Source organism: Podarcis tiliguerta (genome assembly GCF_965153285.1).
Source record: "Podarcis tiliguerta genome assembly, chromosome: 2".
In the NCBI taxonomy this organism is placed as follows: domain Eukaryota; kingdom Metazoa; phylum Chordata; class Lepidosauria; order Squamata; family Lacertidae; genus Podarcis; species Podarcis tiliguerta.
Window position 1 is genome coordinate 48,279,031 of NC_139535.1, and position 16,767 is coordinate 48,295,797.

The window sequence follows — 16,767 nt, forward strand, 5'->3', positions numbered from 1 at the left end:
ATATTTACAGCGCATAGTTCCCCCCTCCTTTCCCTTTCAAATCAAACCAAATGGAAGTCAAAAGCATACACAAAACCCTCAATATGGCTATTTTTATTTTTTTAACTGTTTAGATCCTTTAGAAACATGCTTGGCTGCAAAATGAAAAAAATAAGCTTAGCATCTTTGCAGTACATAAATGTAGGTTTTATTGTCAGGATTTCTATTTCAGCATGTGGTATTTCCCAGAGCCTAACTGATCTTGAATTTCTCTGCCGGTTGCAGTACAGTTGACTCTTTCCCTTCGTCTGTGGAAATAGGCAGTGGCATCTCAGAAGTTCTGCCCATTTCTGAGAGCAATATAAAAAGTGGCAGCCAATGTTTAGTGTAATCTGTAGTATGGGTCACACAAAGTGATTTACTGTGTTTATTTTATGCAATAACAGTTTTAATACGTACATAGTGCCCATTGATATTTAGCAAACCAGACTGGGTTTACTTTGGCATACCAGCTCTTGCCTAACATAATTGATGTGGCACATTCACCAAAATAATGATGGGAAAGAGTTTCCCAAAAAAATATTATAAGCGAGTGTTTGGTTTTCATGCTAGATTTGATTGTTATATCATCATCACAGAACTAACTCATTGTGTAATTATTTCAAAAGCTGCTTTCTTGATGCAGTATGAAGCATTTAAACTTGACTTTTGCCTACCAGCCAACTGAAATTTGAGTCCATCAGTAGTGTGCCAGAAGTGAGTATTAAATCACATCTGGATCCAGTTAAGCACTGAAAGACTCTTACATTTGTAGGTAGTGGAGGAGGGTAAAACATGAAGCATTTTTTGCCATAACTGGAAGGGTCACTGCTTTCGACCCCCCCACCCCAGTATGGGTGCAAAAACGTAATCATGCTTTGGTACTTAAAAACTTTTTTTTTTTTTTTGTAAGACTTAATGTAGATTCCAACAATTCTGAAACATTTCCTTGTTCAACATCATTAAAAGTTATCACACATAGCTTGTGGTTCATAAGTTGTTGTTTTTTGCATGTGTTACAATTTTCTTTTAACGACTTCATTTTCATGTGACTGTAAACAGTGGTTTAGCGTGACTTGCACAATTTGCAGTGAGCCTTGGGCTTATATGTTCCCACCTCTCACATGGCTGAATAACTTCAGAAGCATTTTCTTTTTTGTTCACCTTAATCAATTTCAGGAGTTGCTGATGGGACTCATTAGATTAATCCTGCCCAAAGTTTGTTGGTGATGGTAGGGCTTGCAAACGTGTGCTTTTAACATGTATTCCTTGTTAGATATGAGTAAAAGTGCCTGTGGTCTCTTCCCTGCCTTCCCACTCCATCATTGCTGCTGGAAGCTTGACAATCATGAGATGGTAGGGAATGGAGCTGCCGGGCAGAGTGAGTAGGGTGTGTGAGGTCTGTGAAAGTGTCAGTGACAGTTTCTTAACCAAGCAAGCAGATTAATTTTCAGTAACTCTTCACTTGTATCTGTGTAGGCGAGTGTGCAGCATTCGTGGAGCAATGCAACAAACTAGAATTAAGCCAGGATATGGAACATAGATGTAATTACAAATCACAGTTAACGCAAACTGAGTTTTACAAAGCAACTGCAAACTGTAATCTACAGTACTGGTTTGATGGCCCCAAACTATGGTTTCAGATGTACAAACAAATTATAGTTAAGCTAAACAAACTATGGATTAGCATTGCATCCAAATCAGGACTAAGCCTCTCAAGATCTGTTTAAAACAGCACAACAAATCACCCTAAACAGAAGATACACAAAATGATGTGGTATTTGGTTTGAACAGCTTTAGCAAGTTCTTTCCAACAGAGGGCCTAAAGAAAATCTAATGATGTTCTAAATATTTTTTTAAAAATTATAAATGAATTTTTGTAAGGGGTATGGAAATATTTTTTTAATGGCATAATGTTGTTTTCTAGAGTTGAAGAGAGTGGGAATCTCTTGCTGTTCTTCAAATGCCTCTCCTGTTTCACTGAGTGGCGCGATCATCGGAAACGCACTTTGACCCATTTCAAGGTAGTGTTTTGAAAAGTTATGCTTTCTTTTAAACCTTCCTTTTTCTCTGTTAACCAGCTTCATTATGGAACAAGAGGAAACTGAATGACATTTGTTTTTGAAATATGGCTTAATTTAATGGTACTGCAAGTTTTGGGGAAAATATAAATTCATGGTTGTTTGGTTCTGTGCTATTTTAAAAATCTCAGTCCCTCAAAAATAATGTTTTATGATTGTGTGGACTGCCGAGTTGAAACTTTTCACTGTCTTGTCTATTGAGGTTCTGGGAGAGTCAAGAGCATTGTGTGGTTGGTAGGCTGACAAGACTCCTCATCTAAGTCTGAACTGTTAGTCACAGATTCCGAGTCTGGTAACTCTGGAATTGTCATAGAAGAGGACTGGGGACTGGCTCACAACAATTTGAGGATTCCCCCAATATGCCTATTGAGGGAAGGGGAGAAGGGTTTAGTGGAGAGCAAATAAAGGCTTCAGTTTGTCTGTCATAGGATGTAGTAGAAGGAGTGGCAAATCATGGAACGTAAAACTGAGGAAGATGCTGTGATCAAATAAATATTCAATCTACCTGGCTGTAGGTGGAGATTGAAAGTGCTCAAACAAGGAAAGGATTGAGGTAATAAAATGGAAGTGAGGTTTGGTGCCATTGCCCAACCACATATTTTGCCAAAAAGACAAACTATGTATTACCATCTTTGCCCAGTCACAGAAGTCCATTTACTTACAAAGTAATAGTGAAGTATGTCCTCTTTCTTTCTTTCTTTTTTCTGATGATTTGTATTATTAGACATGTTTTAGTCAATAGAGTTTTAGTCAACAGGTAATACACACAAACTAAAAGCAAACAGTAATCTCTAAAGATTTTGCCATGTAAATGAGATTGGATACATAGTACAATTAAAGCAGCAGAGCTAGAGCAGAGCTTAATAGTTGTAAAAATCTTCAATGTTAGTAAATAATTAAATCAGAAAAGAACATATCTGGTATGAAAAAAAAGAGCACGCAGATCAGAATTTACTGATAAAGAAGGTACTTCTGAAGAAGTCTTCAGCTGACATGCACAAAGTTGGACAATTATATTCAAACCAGCCCAAATGACTTCTGTTTTGAGAAAAGGGTTTAAACTCTGGCTGATCACAACACGGGTACCACAATCTAAAAATAGTCATGTGGTGGCTTGAGGAGAGTGATATATTAAATACAATAAAAAATCACAGTTATTGCTTATTCTTACTGCAAAGTACTATGCATGATTGGGTAGAATCAAGTTCCACAGAGCTCAATAGGACTAACTTAGAATTGTGCATAAGATTGTGGTTGTCTGTAAATACCTATTTGAATTGTATAGGACTGTAATTAATATTACCAAAATGGATGCATTTCCCTTCTAAGTACATTGACAGCTTAAAGAGTGTCAATAAGGTGCATTATGAATTGTTCAGTTATTAATATTCTTCAGGGTTTTTCAGAAAATGAGTAATTGTTTCTTGGTAACAGTGTTCAATGCAGAGACTATGTTGCATGGTATCTTTTAAGCAATATTAATATTGCCAAGCATGAGTTTCAGGTGCTGACTATTTCTGCTTCAGAAATCTAACCAACTCAATCTGACTGGTCTCATTCACATGATGAAATCCTGGCTTAATAACCTAGGATTTGTATGAGGTTCATGCACCTTTACACAGACCCTTTGCTTTCTCTTCACACTTCTGTTTCTGTGAGTGGAAAAGCAAACTAAGAAGTTGCCAACTTTAAACAATGGGAAACTTCCTCAGATCTATTTGTAGGTCTGTTACTGATTAAAGATGAAAAGCTGTTTGTTGCCTCCATTTTATCCCCAATATATTGTGTCCTACTTTGCCATTAGACAAAAAACTGGTGTCTTAAATCCAGCTACTTTATGTTTGCTAGAAAATAACAAAAGTTTATTCTGCTTCAGCAAAGTCTGTCTCATTTCTCCCATGTTGTGCATTATGTGTTTCCTATATAAAACACATTAGACTGGTCACATGAGAATGCTACCCATTCTCTCTACATCAGCTGATTATTCTCCACACAGTGTTAAAGCATTTATTCTTTTGAAATACAGGCAACCCCCCATTTATGTGGGGGTTACGTTCCGAGGTACTGCACGTGTCAGTGAAATAGTGCATACTTGAAACACAGTTGAAAACAAAAGCCTGCAAACACCCTGTTCCCCACCGTCGCCCCATTCTGCCTCTTTTTGTGATTTTTGGGCCACTTTTGGGTTCAGCGTGATGCGCATTTACATGGTCATGCACATATTGAATGCACATAGATGGGGCATTGCCTGTAGATTGGTTCCCTTGAAAAAAGAATACGTTACTGGTTTTATATTTGAGTCTAAGTTCTAGAAATAAAATAGGCTCAGGCTTATTAAATCAGAAGGTGCAATTTCACCAAGTTAAGGTAGAAGTTATAACGGCTAAAAGTGTTGAATATACATATGTGAAGATATTAACATGGAAAGACAAATTGAAACCGTGATAAAATGGTAATCTTTACCTACTTTTTACCATTTTCAGTTTTGTTAATAATTAAAAGTATGTGCCTATAGGCAAGGTTCTCAGGCACATAAAAGCATTGGGATACTTTCCCAAGATGACTGGGTTGCCATCCATTCTTATGATATCCATGCGTTGCCGAACGTAACGGGTCTGATTGTTCCCTTTGCAGAATGTTTCATCTGTGATGCTGGTTATGTTGTTGAACTGCAAATCAAAACAGTGAACTTGAAAAATCTGAAGATCCAATGCTAGTTAAAAGATATACTAGTTTGATGTTTTCTTTCATTGAAATCCTATTCAATACATCTCTCGATAGCACTATAATGATTTCTGTTATACATATGTACATTGTATATAGGACATGGTTTTTCGAAACTCCTTACACTAATGTTTGGTTCCTTCATGGCTCTTCCTATACAACATTGTTTGTCTATTGCATAGTATTCTGCCCTGAAAATTTCTTCTTTACATGAAGAAAAATAAAACTTGCAGATTCCTATAGATTACAAGTGGGAGTCGCTACGCTACAGTAACATATCCCTTCAGAAGAATCTGTAAGTTACCAGAGAACAGTATTCTTTATTGGGCAGGTTGCTGTTTCCCTTGCTTAGGCTTTCAGTGCACAGCTTCTGTTTTATTTTATTTATTAACTTAATTTATAAACCACCTTTCTGATGAAGTATTTTAAAATACAAAAATGAAACAAAAAAATGTAAAGCTGAGTTCTCTTGGGCCATTGGTAGTATGTGTGTGTACACACACACACACACACACACACACAAATATTTCTTTGTGCAACAGCAACAAAATGTTTTCAGACCTGAAGATTCAGAGTACGCAGGCTCTCTGGCAAGTTAAGTGGGACAGACTCGAGTAAATTGTGTCCTAGGTCGAGAAATGACAAGTTGGTCAGCTTCTGTAAAAGAGAAACAGAAAAGGAGGGGAAAAGAAACTGTTTTACAAGCAGTTTAAACAAGATAATTGGTTACTAATTGGATCTATTGATAGGAATTGGGCTATTCAGTTGTGTTGAAAGATGTTTGAAGCCTGTAGTATAAATAAATATATTACTTAATCTAAAAAGAATAACACATTTTTAAAAAAGTGATCTCCTTCAGTTCTTTTGGACCAACACCAATATGATAGATGCTGTAGATGCAGAGAGAGGAGCATGAAGAGAATCAAAGATTCCACTGGGCATATATAAGCCATTCAGCATGCCAAAATTAATGAATTAAATCCCAGCTTATTCATGCTACTTTACCTCTTCTCCTTTTCATAACATTAATTCTGAACAACTTGTTTTTGGATATTTTGAGCAAAAAATGGTGAAATGCTATCTAGCATGGTGGGCTGCTATGTTAAGAAACAAGATGACAGCCCTCTTGGGGATGCAAAACTAGTTGTACGGTCCTTTGGATTGGGATCCCATGCAATATTGTATTGAAGAAGTAGAAAAGCTTCCCAAAGCATAAACTATAAACTACAGGTCAAATCTTGGGTATAGTTCTTAGATAGTCTGAAGAGCTAAACCACAAGATTGGGTTCGGACAACGTTCACACACCAGGCCATGGCTCACTGTATCACAGCAGCAAAACAACTGAGGAGGAACCAAGTGGCCAGGATGTTCTCTCATGGAGCATACATGTTGCACTAAGCCATGGTTTGGCTTAGCATGACATAGGAATCAATTGTAATAATAAATTTTATTACCTTGAAAGCGTTTGCTTTAATTCCTCTGCTTTTAATCAAGTTATTGTTTGCTTTCAGTGAAGTTAGCTTTGGAGGTAAAGTTGGAAGCTTGGCAAGTCTATTATCAGCAAGTGAAAGTTCTTCTAATAATACTAGTTTTGCAAAGGTCCCATCTTCAATATCTTGTATCATATTTCCAGTCAAATCTATTCTTTTCAGTGTGGCTAAAAAAGAAGAAAGAAAGAAAAGATAGGCTCTGATGCTTTTTGTAAGCAATCACCTGCTAAGCCCCTAGTAAAGTGTTGCTGCATAGTAGGCTGTGCTGTGCAACCTAGTTATGGAGTCCTGGGTATTGCGCTGATAATTTTTCTCCTCGGGAGAGCTTCAAATAAACTAAGCTTGCCTTCAATGTCCTCCAATGTTCTTCCTTTACAGTGGCAGCACCAATTCTATATGTCTAATTCATTCTTTTAAGCACTAGCCTGGTAACCACAGATGACCAGGAATTTCATGCAACTGAGTGAGCAGACTAGTGCAAGGGAGTGCTCATTCCTCTTCTGTGCACATGGGCTGTCAGGGAAGGGAAGCCCCCCACCACTACACTCAGTAATAAAAGTGCACAAACAGGCTCACCTCCTCAGCTGTTATCTCTCTTTTACCACTTAATCAAATGATTGCTCTGCAGCCCTCTGAGGAGCTGGGTGGTTGGCTCAGTAGGAAGGTTTAAACCACAGCACTAAAGCTACTTTATTTTTTTTATCCCTTTTTGCTGAGATTTTGGCATTTGATCAGGCTGCTCAAGGGTACCCAGTGTCTGCTTCCTGCCAGCTTACACAATGTTGTCCTGCTAATCTATGAGCATGTATTCTTTTTTTGGTCTTCCTCCTAGAGTAGCACTGTGTTCAACTTACAGAAAGGAGTTCTAGGATTAATCCTTTCTCATTCAGTGGGCATTGTTCAAGGAAAGTACTATGCTGTTTTATCTTATTTCTAGGGTTGTCATTGATGAAGAAATATTAATTAATTAATTAATTAATCAATTAGATACTTAATTAACCATACATGTATATGCATATGAAGAAAATGGTACTGCTGAAGATTAAAATGTTCTTTCTTAGTTGTTATCTAGGTCTGACTTTGTGGCCACAGGAATCATGTAAAGAGATAGTCCCTTGTGTGGGAAAGGATTGCTTCTTCCAGGATGGTGATTCATACAATACCTGTGGTTATTTATCTGAAAAAATAAGTTTTAAAAATAAGAATAATAAATTAATTGAACTTAAAAAGAATAGAGTGATCTTGGTCAGTGTTTATTTGTTTACTAATATAGATGGTTGCAGTTAAAATTTTATGAATGAGATGTAATTCACCTTCAGTAGTAGTAGTATATGGACATGAATTTAAAGGTAATGAAATGTATTTTTAATGTTTTACCCAAACCTTTAGTATAGTCAAGAAGTATGGTATGTAGTTTTAAATCAAGTATATACTTACGAATTTCAGCAAAATCAGATACTTTCAGCTTCTTGATTTTGTTGAAACGTGCATAAAGATAGCCAGTTTCTTTTGGCAGAGCTGGAACACTTTCCATATCTGTTTCTTCACAGTAAACTGAACCACTTAAACAAACACACAGCAGACAAGTAGCCAAATCTGAAATAAGATAATTTTGTTTCTATGTAAGTGGAATGTTGGACGGTTGATTGTCTATCAGTCCTAGTGGCACATCTTATGGGGCCTAAATGCTATATTCAAATTGTCTTACATGCATTTTGCAGACATTAGGATATGGAAACATTTTTTTACTCATATCACATGAGGCCTTCGGACAGTTTTGAATTTAGCGTCAGTCAACAGAATTTTTTACATAGCACTTTATTCAAACAGACTTGACCTAGTAAATTTTAGAATTTAGATTTCTAAAGCATAGAAACTTACCATATCTTGTAAATTTGAGATAGTGTACATACCATATCTTGTAAATTTGAGATAGTGTACGTATTCTTTCTAAAATGTTTTCAACTCCATTTCTTATTGTTGTATGGGTTGAAAAATACAGATAGATGAAAGGATAACAAATGTAGGTTAACTAGAATTCCAGGTTTAATAGTCAGATCATGAGAAATAGTCTCTATTTTCTTTTTATTTGCTTTAATTGTAATATTTCTCAAACCTTAGGATATTGGAATGAAATTTGATATGACAAATGGGTTCAATCCTCCTCATTTGTTTTCAAGGAGAGGAATTTACTCACTTCACTATTGCCTACAGAGGTACTTCTGGTTACGAACTTCATTCATTCTGGAGGTCCGTTCTTAACTTGAAACTGTTCTTAACTAGAGACGTGCTTTCGCTAATGGGGCCTCTTGCTGCCACTGTGCTGCTGGCACATGATTTCCATTCTCATCCTGGGGCAAAGTTCTCAACTCGAGGTAACTCTTCCAGGTTAGTGGAGTTTGTAACCTGAGGCATTTTTAACTCGAGGTACCACTGTATTTTTGTTCTCCATCCCCTGTTCTTCTGACACTGAGAAACCTTAGTCATGATTCTGAAGCAGCTAGACCCAATACTGACTGATCACATATTGTCAGCACTAACACTGTAGTTGAGAAGTGAGATCTGTTGCTGAGCTTTCTGCTTTCTCTGGCATCATTTTTGTCTGGGAAAATGCAACTCTGTGATATCTGTGAGCATGTGCTTGCTGTCTAGGCTTATAAAAAAAGTACAGTTTTTAAAGCCTGGAGTATGTGAGTGTGTATGCACACAGCTGCCAAAACATGCTTCTCTGACTAGAAGCATTAGAAATAGGGGAGAAGGGGAGACCAGTGCATCTTGCACTTTGTGGTTCATTCAGGGCAATCATTACTTGCTCCAAGCAAGTGGCAAGTTGAATTCTGATGCTTATGTCGGTGTGCATACTTTCTCACATTTTTGGTAACTATTTTGTTTGTTTGTTTTAAGCTTGATATTATACTGTAATGTGGTAAAATCTTACCTGTTAAATTTGTTGATCCCTCACTAAGTATCTCTTCATCTCTCTGCATTTGCAGTTCATTTTCGTGGAAAAGGAGCATATCATTGCTTTCCTTATATGTAGGAAGTTATAAAAACACATGCAGGGATTAATATATTATTTTTCAATAGTGGTGGTAAAACCTTTAAAAGTTAATAAACCACATTGTCTGGAACATTTCCTGGAGCACTGGAAACAATCTAGTTTAAAACACACACACCAAAATCTAACATTCAGCAGTACTTCTGGGATAGCGTAACTTCATGTGACACCTTATGTTGAATACAGACAGTTAAATTAAGCAATACTTTGTTATTTCCATTTGCTAGTTGGCAGATCAGATGTCATGTTCCTGGCACAATAACCATGATTTATTGGATCAGGCATGCACCGCGTGTGAGCTTCTTTCCCTGGCACACCCAGTTTAATACAATATAACCTGGCTGGTAGTTTGCTGTGATGACTGAACTGGGAGGTTGTGGGTTTAATGCTCCCTGTAAAGGTAAAGGGACCCCTGACCATTAGGTCCAGTCATGGTTGACTCTGGGGTTGCGGCGCTCATCTTGCTTTATTGGCCGAGGGAGCCGGCGTACAGCTTCCGGGTCATGTGGCCAGCATGACTAAGCTGCTTCTGGCGAACCAGAGCAGCGCACGGAAACGCCGTTTACCTTCCCACCGGAGCGGTACCTATTTATCTACTTGCACTTTGACGTGCTTTCAAACTGCTAGGTTGGCAGGAGCAGGGACCGAGCAATGGGAGCTCACCCCGTCGTGGGGATTCGAACCGCTGACCTACTGATCAGTAAGTCCTAGGCTCTGTGGTTTAACCCACCGCGCCACCCGTGTCCCAGTGCTCCCTGTAACTGGGATCAAACCATGGTTACCAATTCTGAATTGCAATGAACACTCAGACTAATAAGAAGTGGGATGGTGTGTGGAGGCAGTGGCAGGCTGGATGTGGACCAGCAAAGGTGTTGTATGTTCCAATTTCTTGAGTCCAAGAGGTAAACACAGCTTGTTCTGGACAGGATTGCACTCCACTGGAAGGAGCAGGTTGATAGCTTGGGGATACTCCTGGCTCCAGCACTGTGGCCTCCGTGGCTAGGAATGCCTATTTCCAGCTATGGCTTGTTTGCCAGCTATGGCCCCTTTTGGACAGAGATGACTTGGCCACAGTACTCAGTGCTCTGATAACTTCCAGGTTGGATTATTACAGTGCACTCTGGAGCTGCCCTTTAAGATGACTTTGAAACTTGTACTGGTTCAAAATGCAACAGCCAGATTACTTTACTACTCATATATAACCCCTGTTCTAAAACAGCTGCATTGGTTGCTAATTCTTTTTTGGGCCCAATTTAAGGTGCTTACGCTAGTATTTAAAGCCCCAAACAATTTAGACCTCAAATATCTGAAAGGCCCCTTGATTCCCTACAGACCCTCCCCAGTGTTAATATTAGCAGAGGGGGCCCTCTTGGTAGTTCCATCAGAATTTTGGAAGTTCAGAATCCTGCCCTGGGATCTGCTGGGAAAATGAAATGAGGGAATAAAAGCCTCTCAGATACCACAACAACACTTTGAAGCTGGACAAACAACTGATTGTGTTTTGCTCCATATCATCAGCATTATAGTTGAGACAACTACTGGGACTGAGCTGACCATCCTTTTTGCAACTCCATATTGCTCAACCATCAAGCAGGATCACCCCTCATCACATCAACTGGGTCCTCTGACCTTTCATTTATTGTTTAAGTATATGAAACATTTATAAACTGCTTAATACAGGCAGTGGCCATTTTAGGTGTGACTGATATGTGTGTGACTGTGTACATGTGCATCACACTGAACCTGGAAGCCACCCAAAAACATCACAAAAAGGAACGGGGGCAGAACGGGGTGTTTGCCGGCTTTTTCAGTGGTGTTTCTAATACATGTGATTTCACTTACACACGCAGTGTCTTGCAACGTAAACAAGTTGCCTTATTTAAAAATCTCAGAGCAGCATGACTATGGATAGTTACAGCTATTTCTGTACAACAGTGATGTTTCTGGGATTTTCTTGTGCCTTCAGTTGCATAGGAGGAAATCCCGGTATGCATTTCCTCAGGAGGATGTCACTGCCCATAGATTGGCAATGGGGCTGTAGCGGAACACTTGCCATATGTGGAGCTTCCTGGCTCCAAGGGGTACTAGTTAAGATGGCTATGTTACCCCAGCATTGAGAGCAGCATGCCTCTGAAAACCAGTTGTTTGTAAGCTTCCCATAGGCATCTTGTTGGCCCTTGGAGAATAGAATGTTGGACAAGCTAGATCTTTGGCAGGGTTTTCCTTATGTAGTCATGTTTTGAAGAGACATGGAATGGTGGAGGGATCCAACAAGGTGACTTAATTTAATTTACTGTAAACTTGTGAGCAGGGTTTTGTTCTACTGGGTCTTTTTTTCCTTCAGGCTGTTTTATAAATAATTATAAATCATACCCCAGTCCCCCTCAAGGTATGCAAATGTGCCACCGAGTTTGGGTATTTCTGCTTTGATGTTGTTCTTGTCCATGAATTAAAGACAGGGAAATCATAAATGGTATTAAAATATGAGGTGACAAACTATTGTCCTACTTGCAAAAATTCAGGTAAATGTATGGAATATATGAGAAGAGCTTAAGTCTTTGATGCACTTAAATGTTCATTGAGTTAATTTTGTTGTCCATATCCTGTTTGAGTATTATGAATAGAAAAGCAATTTGTCTTTGTTTTAATACCCTTCAGTTGTAACCCCTGTATTTGGTTCTCTTTTAAGTGAAACATTAGCTTCTCCCCATTTAGTACTCTAATCGCTTTGGCTGCCCTTCTTTAACCCCTTTCTCACTTCTTCTTTTCACTATTAAATGTATTACTCATCCTTCACTGAAGGACCCAGGGTGGATTATAGCAATCTCAAACATCATTAAATGTATCTTACATTACATGGGCTAGTTTTGCATAAAACAAATTCGCAAGATATGTACTATAAACTGAAGTTCATCTTACTGAAGCGCCATCTACTGGTGCAAAGCACAGTTTACTCTATTTAAAATGTTACACTTTCTCCTTTTTAGGTAAACAATTTTAAAAATAGTAAATAGACATCTTTAAGGAATAAACAGTTAAGAACTTAATACATGTGCAGATAATGTAATAATTAAATTGTCACCAACTGTGACAGTTGGTTAGAGCATGGTGCTAATAACGCCAAGGTTTCAGGTTTGATCCACGTATGGGACAACTGCATATTCCTGCATTGCAGGGGGTTGGGCTAGATGATCATCAGGGTCCCTTCCAACTTTATGATTCTATGAATACTGCTGCCCTGGATGAGTTGCACTTCCCTTGAAAGAGCAAGTAGGCAGTATGGGAGTGTTTTTGGCTCCAGCTTTGTCACATGCCCAACCACAACAACAACATAAATGCTAAAACCTTAAATTTCTTTTTGGCATTGGCTCTGAACATCATGTTATGAGGCTTTGATCCACCATAGGTTTTCTGCATATGTGTACTACATTCTAGACAATATAATTTTAAATACTGATTTATTTATTATTTGTACTTGTAGCCCGCCCATCACTGAATCGTCGCAAGGCAGGTATTTAATACTATTGAATAGGGCAGCACATTGTAAATTCATTAAATGTAGTGGCAGTTTATAAGGCTTGTTAAGGTACAATGCTCTGTTTTGGTTTGAATAATTGAGGGTTGTACTGTATAGCTGTTTATCATTTATATAATGCACAAAATTCCTTATAATATATGTTAATGTTGCCCTCATAAAATAGGCCACTGTTAAACCTTTTTTACACAAAAGGGATTGGGGGGTTGGGATAAGCCTAAGACTTGTCTAGACCAGAAAATGAGTTCATGATAGATCAATGGACCACACTTGATTTTTTGTATATCAGTGCAGAATGGTCACTCTTTATGATAATGTAACAGATAATTGGTAAAATGTACTTTTGAAATAAAAGGGGAAGAAATTCATGCATTAAGGCAGACGTGGGCTCACACCCATTGTTTGTGGCCCACATAGGTATGTCACATTGCCCATTCCTATGCGCCCAAACAGTTCCACTATGATAAAGGAACAAAATAAAACAATTATGTGTAACTATATTATGATTTTATTTTGGCTAACTTTACATTATCCTTATTTTTTCCACTTGTTTTCATAATTACCCATGGAACATGCTTGCATGCATAGATGAACACAGAACTTGTCAAATACCTGATTTTTTACTGCATCCTGTGGCTTGTCTTCATAATCCTCCTTAAATATTATGTCTTCATAACTTTGCTTAAATATTGTCTCTTCAAGAGTGGCCAAACCAGGGTCATAAAATGTGGCTGAGTGTTGTTTAGGTGGTGCCAACTTCACCAAGGGCAACAAAAAATAAAAGAAGAGACCAAATTTCTGCAAAGTCTTCATTTTGAGAGGCTGAGGCTTGTATTGAGCTGGAAGGACTAAGTAGAATGATTTCTTTGTGACTGGAAATAAAAAAAGCAATCTCTCAAAACAATATTTAAAGCGTAGAGGTCTAGTTGGCAGTGATTTCTAATGCTTAAGGAACGTGGAAAAATTATTAACTCTTAGCATTCTTTCTATAAATATTTCCAGTGTTAAAAAGTTGACAAAGTGCAGTGTAGAAAAATAGAAGTACAAATTGATACATTGCAGATTTGTTTTGTGAGTTAAGTGCTGATAGAAATACATACAAAACATTGTTTTAGATTTTGAATGTATGGTGATGAAATAGTTAAAAGGAACAGGGCTGAGCCCAGCCTGGGACTGAAAAGTATTTTTTTCATTGTCTTAAGGACTATTTTGTAGAGGAAACTAAACTTTGAAATATGCAACAAAGTAATAACAATGCATTTAAATATAAAAAATAGCATGCATACAATAGAAAAAAAATACTATAACTTTTAACATATGTAATCTAGTATATAATAAACTTTTACAATAACTTGTTAAAACTGATAAGATAACTTCTTGGAAGATAACACCTACCGTTTTCGCTGATTGAGATCTCTTGTGTGACTGTTTCAATATGGTTTTCTCTTCATTAATTCCAAATGGCTAGACAAGAGTGAGATTATTTTCAGTAGTCTGAAATGATACTACTACAAAAACTTTAAAAGCACCTTCTGTGGGGTAAATAAGGCTGGGTCAGCATGCAGTCTTGAATGCAAAATGATAAATCAGTCCTGCTCGACTAATATAATGGAAAATATTCAACTTAATATGTTAATATAGTTGCTCTTATCGTTCAAAGCTTTAACTGGACCAACTGCAGTTTCATGCAATAAAGACAAGCAAAGTCATATGCTTCTCATTTAGTTTAGCATTTAATGGAAGACAAAGGAGCTGACTTCCGTTTCAGTTTAGGCATACGCATTCCACTTTTTTTGTGCAGTTAAAACTTGCAACTCAAGATACACACAGAGGAAATTCAAGCTTTTAGTTTGCAGTTTAGTTGGTTGTAGGTTTTGAAAATCTTGAGAGCATTCCAACCTTAACAGCTCATTACGGAAAACAGTGTGATGTATATTCACTGAGAATACAGTTTGTAATAGAAGCAGATTTGCATATGAAAATGACATATGACAGAAAGTGCATATGGCATAAAAGTTACATTTCATTGAAAAATAATTCAGATTCATGTCTTGATATGAAAAGTGCTTCCTATGTTTTATACCTCTTAAAAGAGGGGAAATCTTTCAGCCAGCGAAGATAAACAGAACCTAAATGTACAAACAGCATTTATTATTGAAAGACATCACTGCTGAAACTGTCTGTGCTTTGGTATGTTACTTTTAGCTGGGACTCCAAATAGAAGATGCATCAGCTGAGAATATTTTCATTTGGATTAGTTTTGTAAGCCCAAAGCTATGTTGTTGTAGAATGTTTATTGCTCCAAGAAAAGCCAAAGTTCAGACACCAGCTGTTTGCTGTGGAACGCCATCTCAGTTGGAGTTGGATGCTTTGCTTTAAGTACATCTGCTGGTTTACAGTCTTCATTTGAAACTTGATCCATTCTGAACATAAATGTTTCCCCTGAATTCACTGTGCAGATGGAAAATAATGGTAGCAAAACTGAAAATCAGTGCATGTTATATTAAAATACTATGTGTCCTGTTAATATTAATACTGAGGCACCAGAAGAATTTTAAAGTTTTTTAGCCCAACTGTTCCTATCATTGGTTTCATTTTCTCTTAAATTCAATGACTGATGACAATTTCTCTCACTTTTATGCCACTTTTACAACTCAAGCTATTATATGGACAGTCCCGGATTGGACTGCATCCGGAGCAGTGTTCACTCAAGCGTTATCCTCCTCCAAAAGCCACTCCCGGGGAAAGGCCTGACAGTGGGGTGGGAAAAGAGAGTTGTCAGGAGTGGGTGTAAGGAATCACTGGAGAAAGCTCTTGCACAATTCACCCACCCAACATTCCAGGCCATTCCTGAAACTTTTTGACCCTTGGGATATGCTTTGGATGGGCAGACAACTGTGCAGGGGAGGAGAGGGTAGAGCATTCACTTTGCAGGAGCACTGCTTTGATTGCAACCTGTGGTGTTTAAGAAGAAAAGTAAAATTGAGCCTGTTGTTGTTGAGATAACTGTTGTTGCTCTTTTGACTCTTTTTATAATATGATCCTCTGAGATTTTATTTCTTTGTATGTTGGCAGGTAGACTGTAAATTGAACTGGAAAGCTCATCCCCTCAAATTTGGTTGCAAATTGTGATTTTAATAAGGCTCTGCCTATAAGGCAAAGAACTCCCCAGTCATTTTTCTCAGTTTGTTTAACTGTATAGGGAAGGGGCCAAGGCCTCCCTTCATCTCTATTACTCCTGCAGACATGCATTTACTAGCTCAGTAATTTCCAAAGTGTATGCCAGGACAAATGAGTGTACTGTAACAGAACTGCTAATATAGAGCTTTCCAAACTTTTCATGTTGGTGACACACTTTTAGACATGCATCATTTCACGACACAGTTTTACTAGCAACCCAGGGGTTAAACTAACCCTTTTCCAGCCTTGGGAAGAGCATGAGGAGCATTTGCATGACACACTTACAGGATGCAGCCTACATACTAATGTGTCATGACACACAGTTTGGAAAGCTCTGTGCTAGTATGCTGTAGTCATAATGAGGGTGTCTGCCACATCTCTGAACTGTATGTGATTGGTATAATTCAGTCATTGCTGTAATAGAGAAACACTAGGATTTTTAGCCACTGGAAGGAAGTTCTCAGTTGTGTGTCTGCTTAAGTCAGTGCTCTCTGGGTTTGCCTCCTTCAAATTGCATGCAGCTCAGTGATGCTTAAAATACACAGGGGCTGGGCTTCTCTGGGGCTGGAACAGATTTCTGACAAAAGAATTCTCCTGTTTTTGAAAGAAGTTCTTTTTATTTGTATGGTGCAGTAAAATCTAGTTGCTGCTGTGCTGTGGCTGGAGCAGGCCAAAAGCCC

General features: G+C 37.9%; 2 protein-coding genes across 5 annotated transcripts in view; one reads left to right on the forward strand and one right to left on the reverse strand.

Annotated features, from left to right (window-relative positions):
* The window catches only part of CENPP (centromere protein P), a 148,659-nt gene that overhangs the window by 11,249 nt on the left and 120,643 nt on the right, over window positions 1–16,767 (forward strand). For all 3 annotated transcript variants that reach the window (XM_083429238.1, XM_083429236.1, XM_083429237.1), the window contains exon 6: window positions 1,946–2,042. In XM_083429238.1, the coding sequence (XP_083285364.1) occupies window positions 1,946–2,042 (97 nt within the window). The remainder of the gene's footprint in view (window positions 1–1,945; window positions 2,043–16,767) is intronic.
* OGN (osteoglycin) lies at window positions 78–14,832 on the reverse strand. Of its 2 annotated transcripts, none has more exons than XM_083429234.1 (7): window positions 14,303–14,832; window positions 13,520–13,779; window positions 9,253–9,343; window positions 7,752–7,910; window positions 6,279–6,481; window positions 5,385–5,480; window positions 78–4,768 (listed from the first exon to the last, which is right to left on the reverse strand). In XM_083429234.1, the coding sequence occupies exons 2-7, from the start codon at window positions 13,718–13,720 to the stop codon at window positions 4,595–4,597; spliced, it is 924 nt and encodes a 307-aa protein (XP_083285360.1). In that variant the 5' UTR covers window positions 13,721–13,779; window positions 14,303–14,832; the 3' UTR covers window positions 78–4,594. The 2 variants fall into 2 exon arrangements, with proteins under 2 accessions (XP_083285360.1, XP_083285361.1); XM_083429235.1 differs by having other exon boundaries at window positions 13,520–13,755; window positions 14,303–14,610.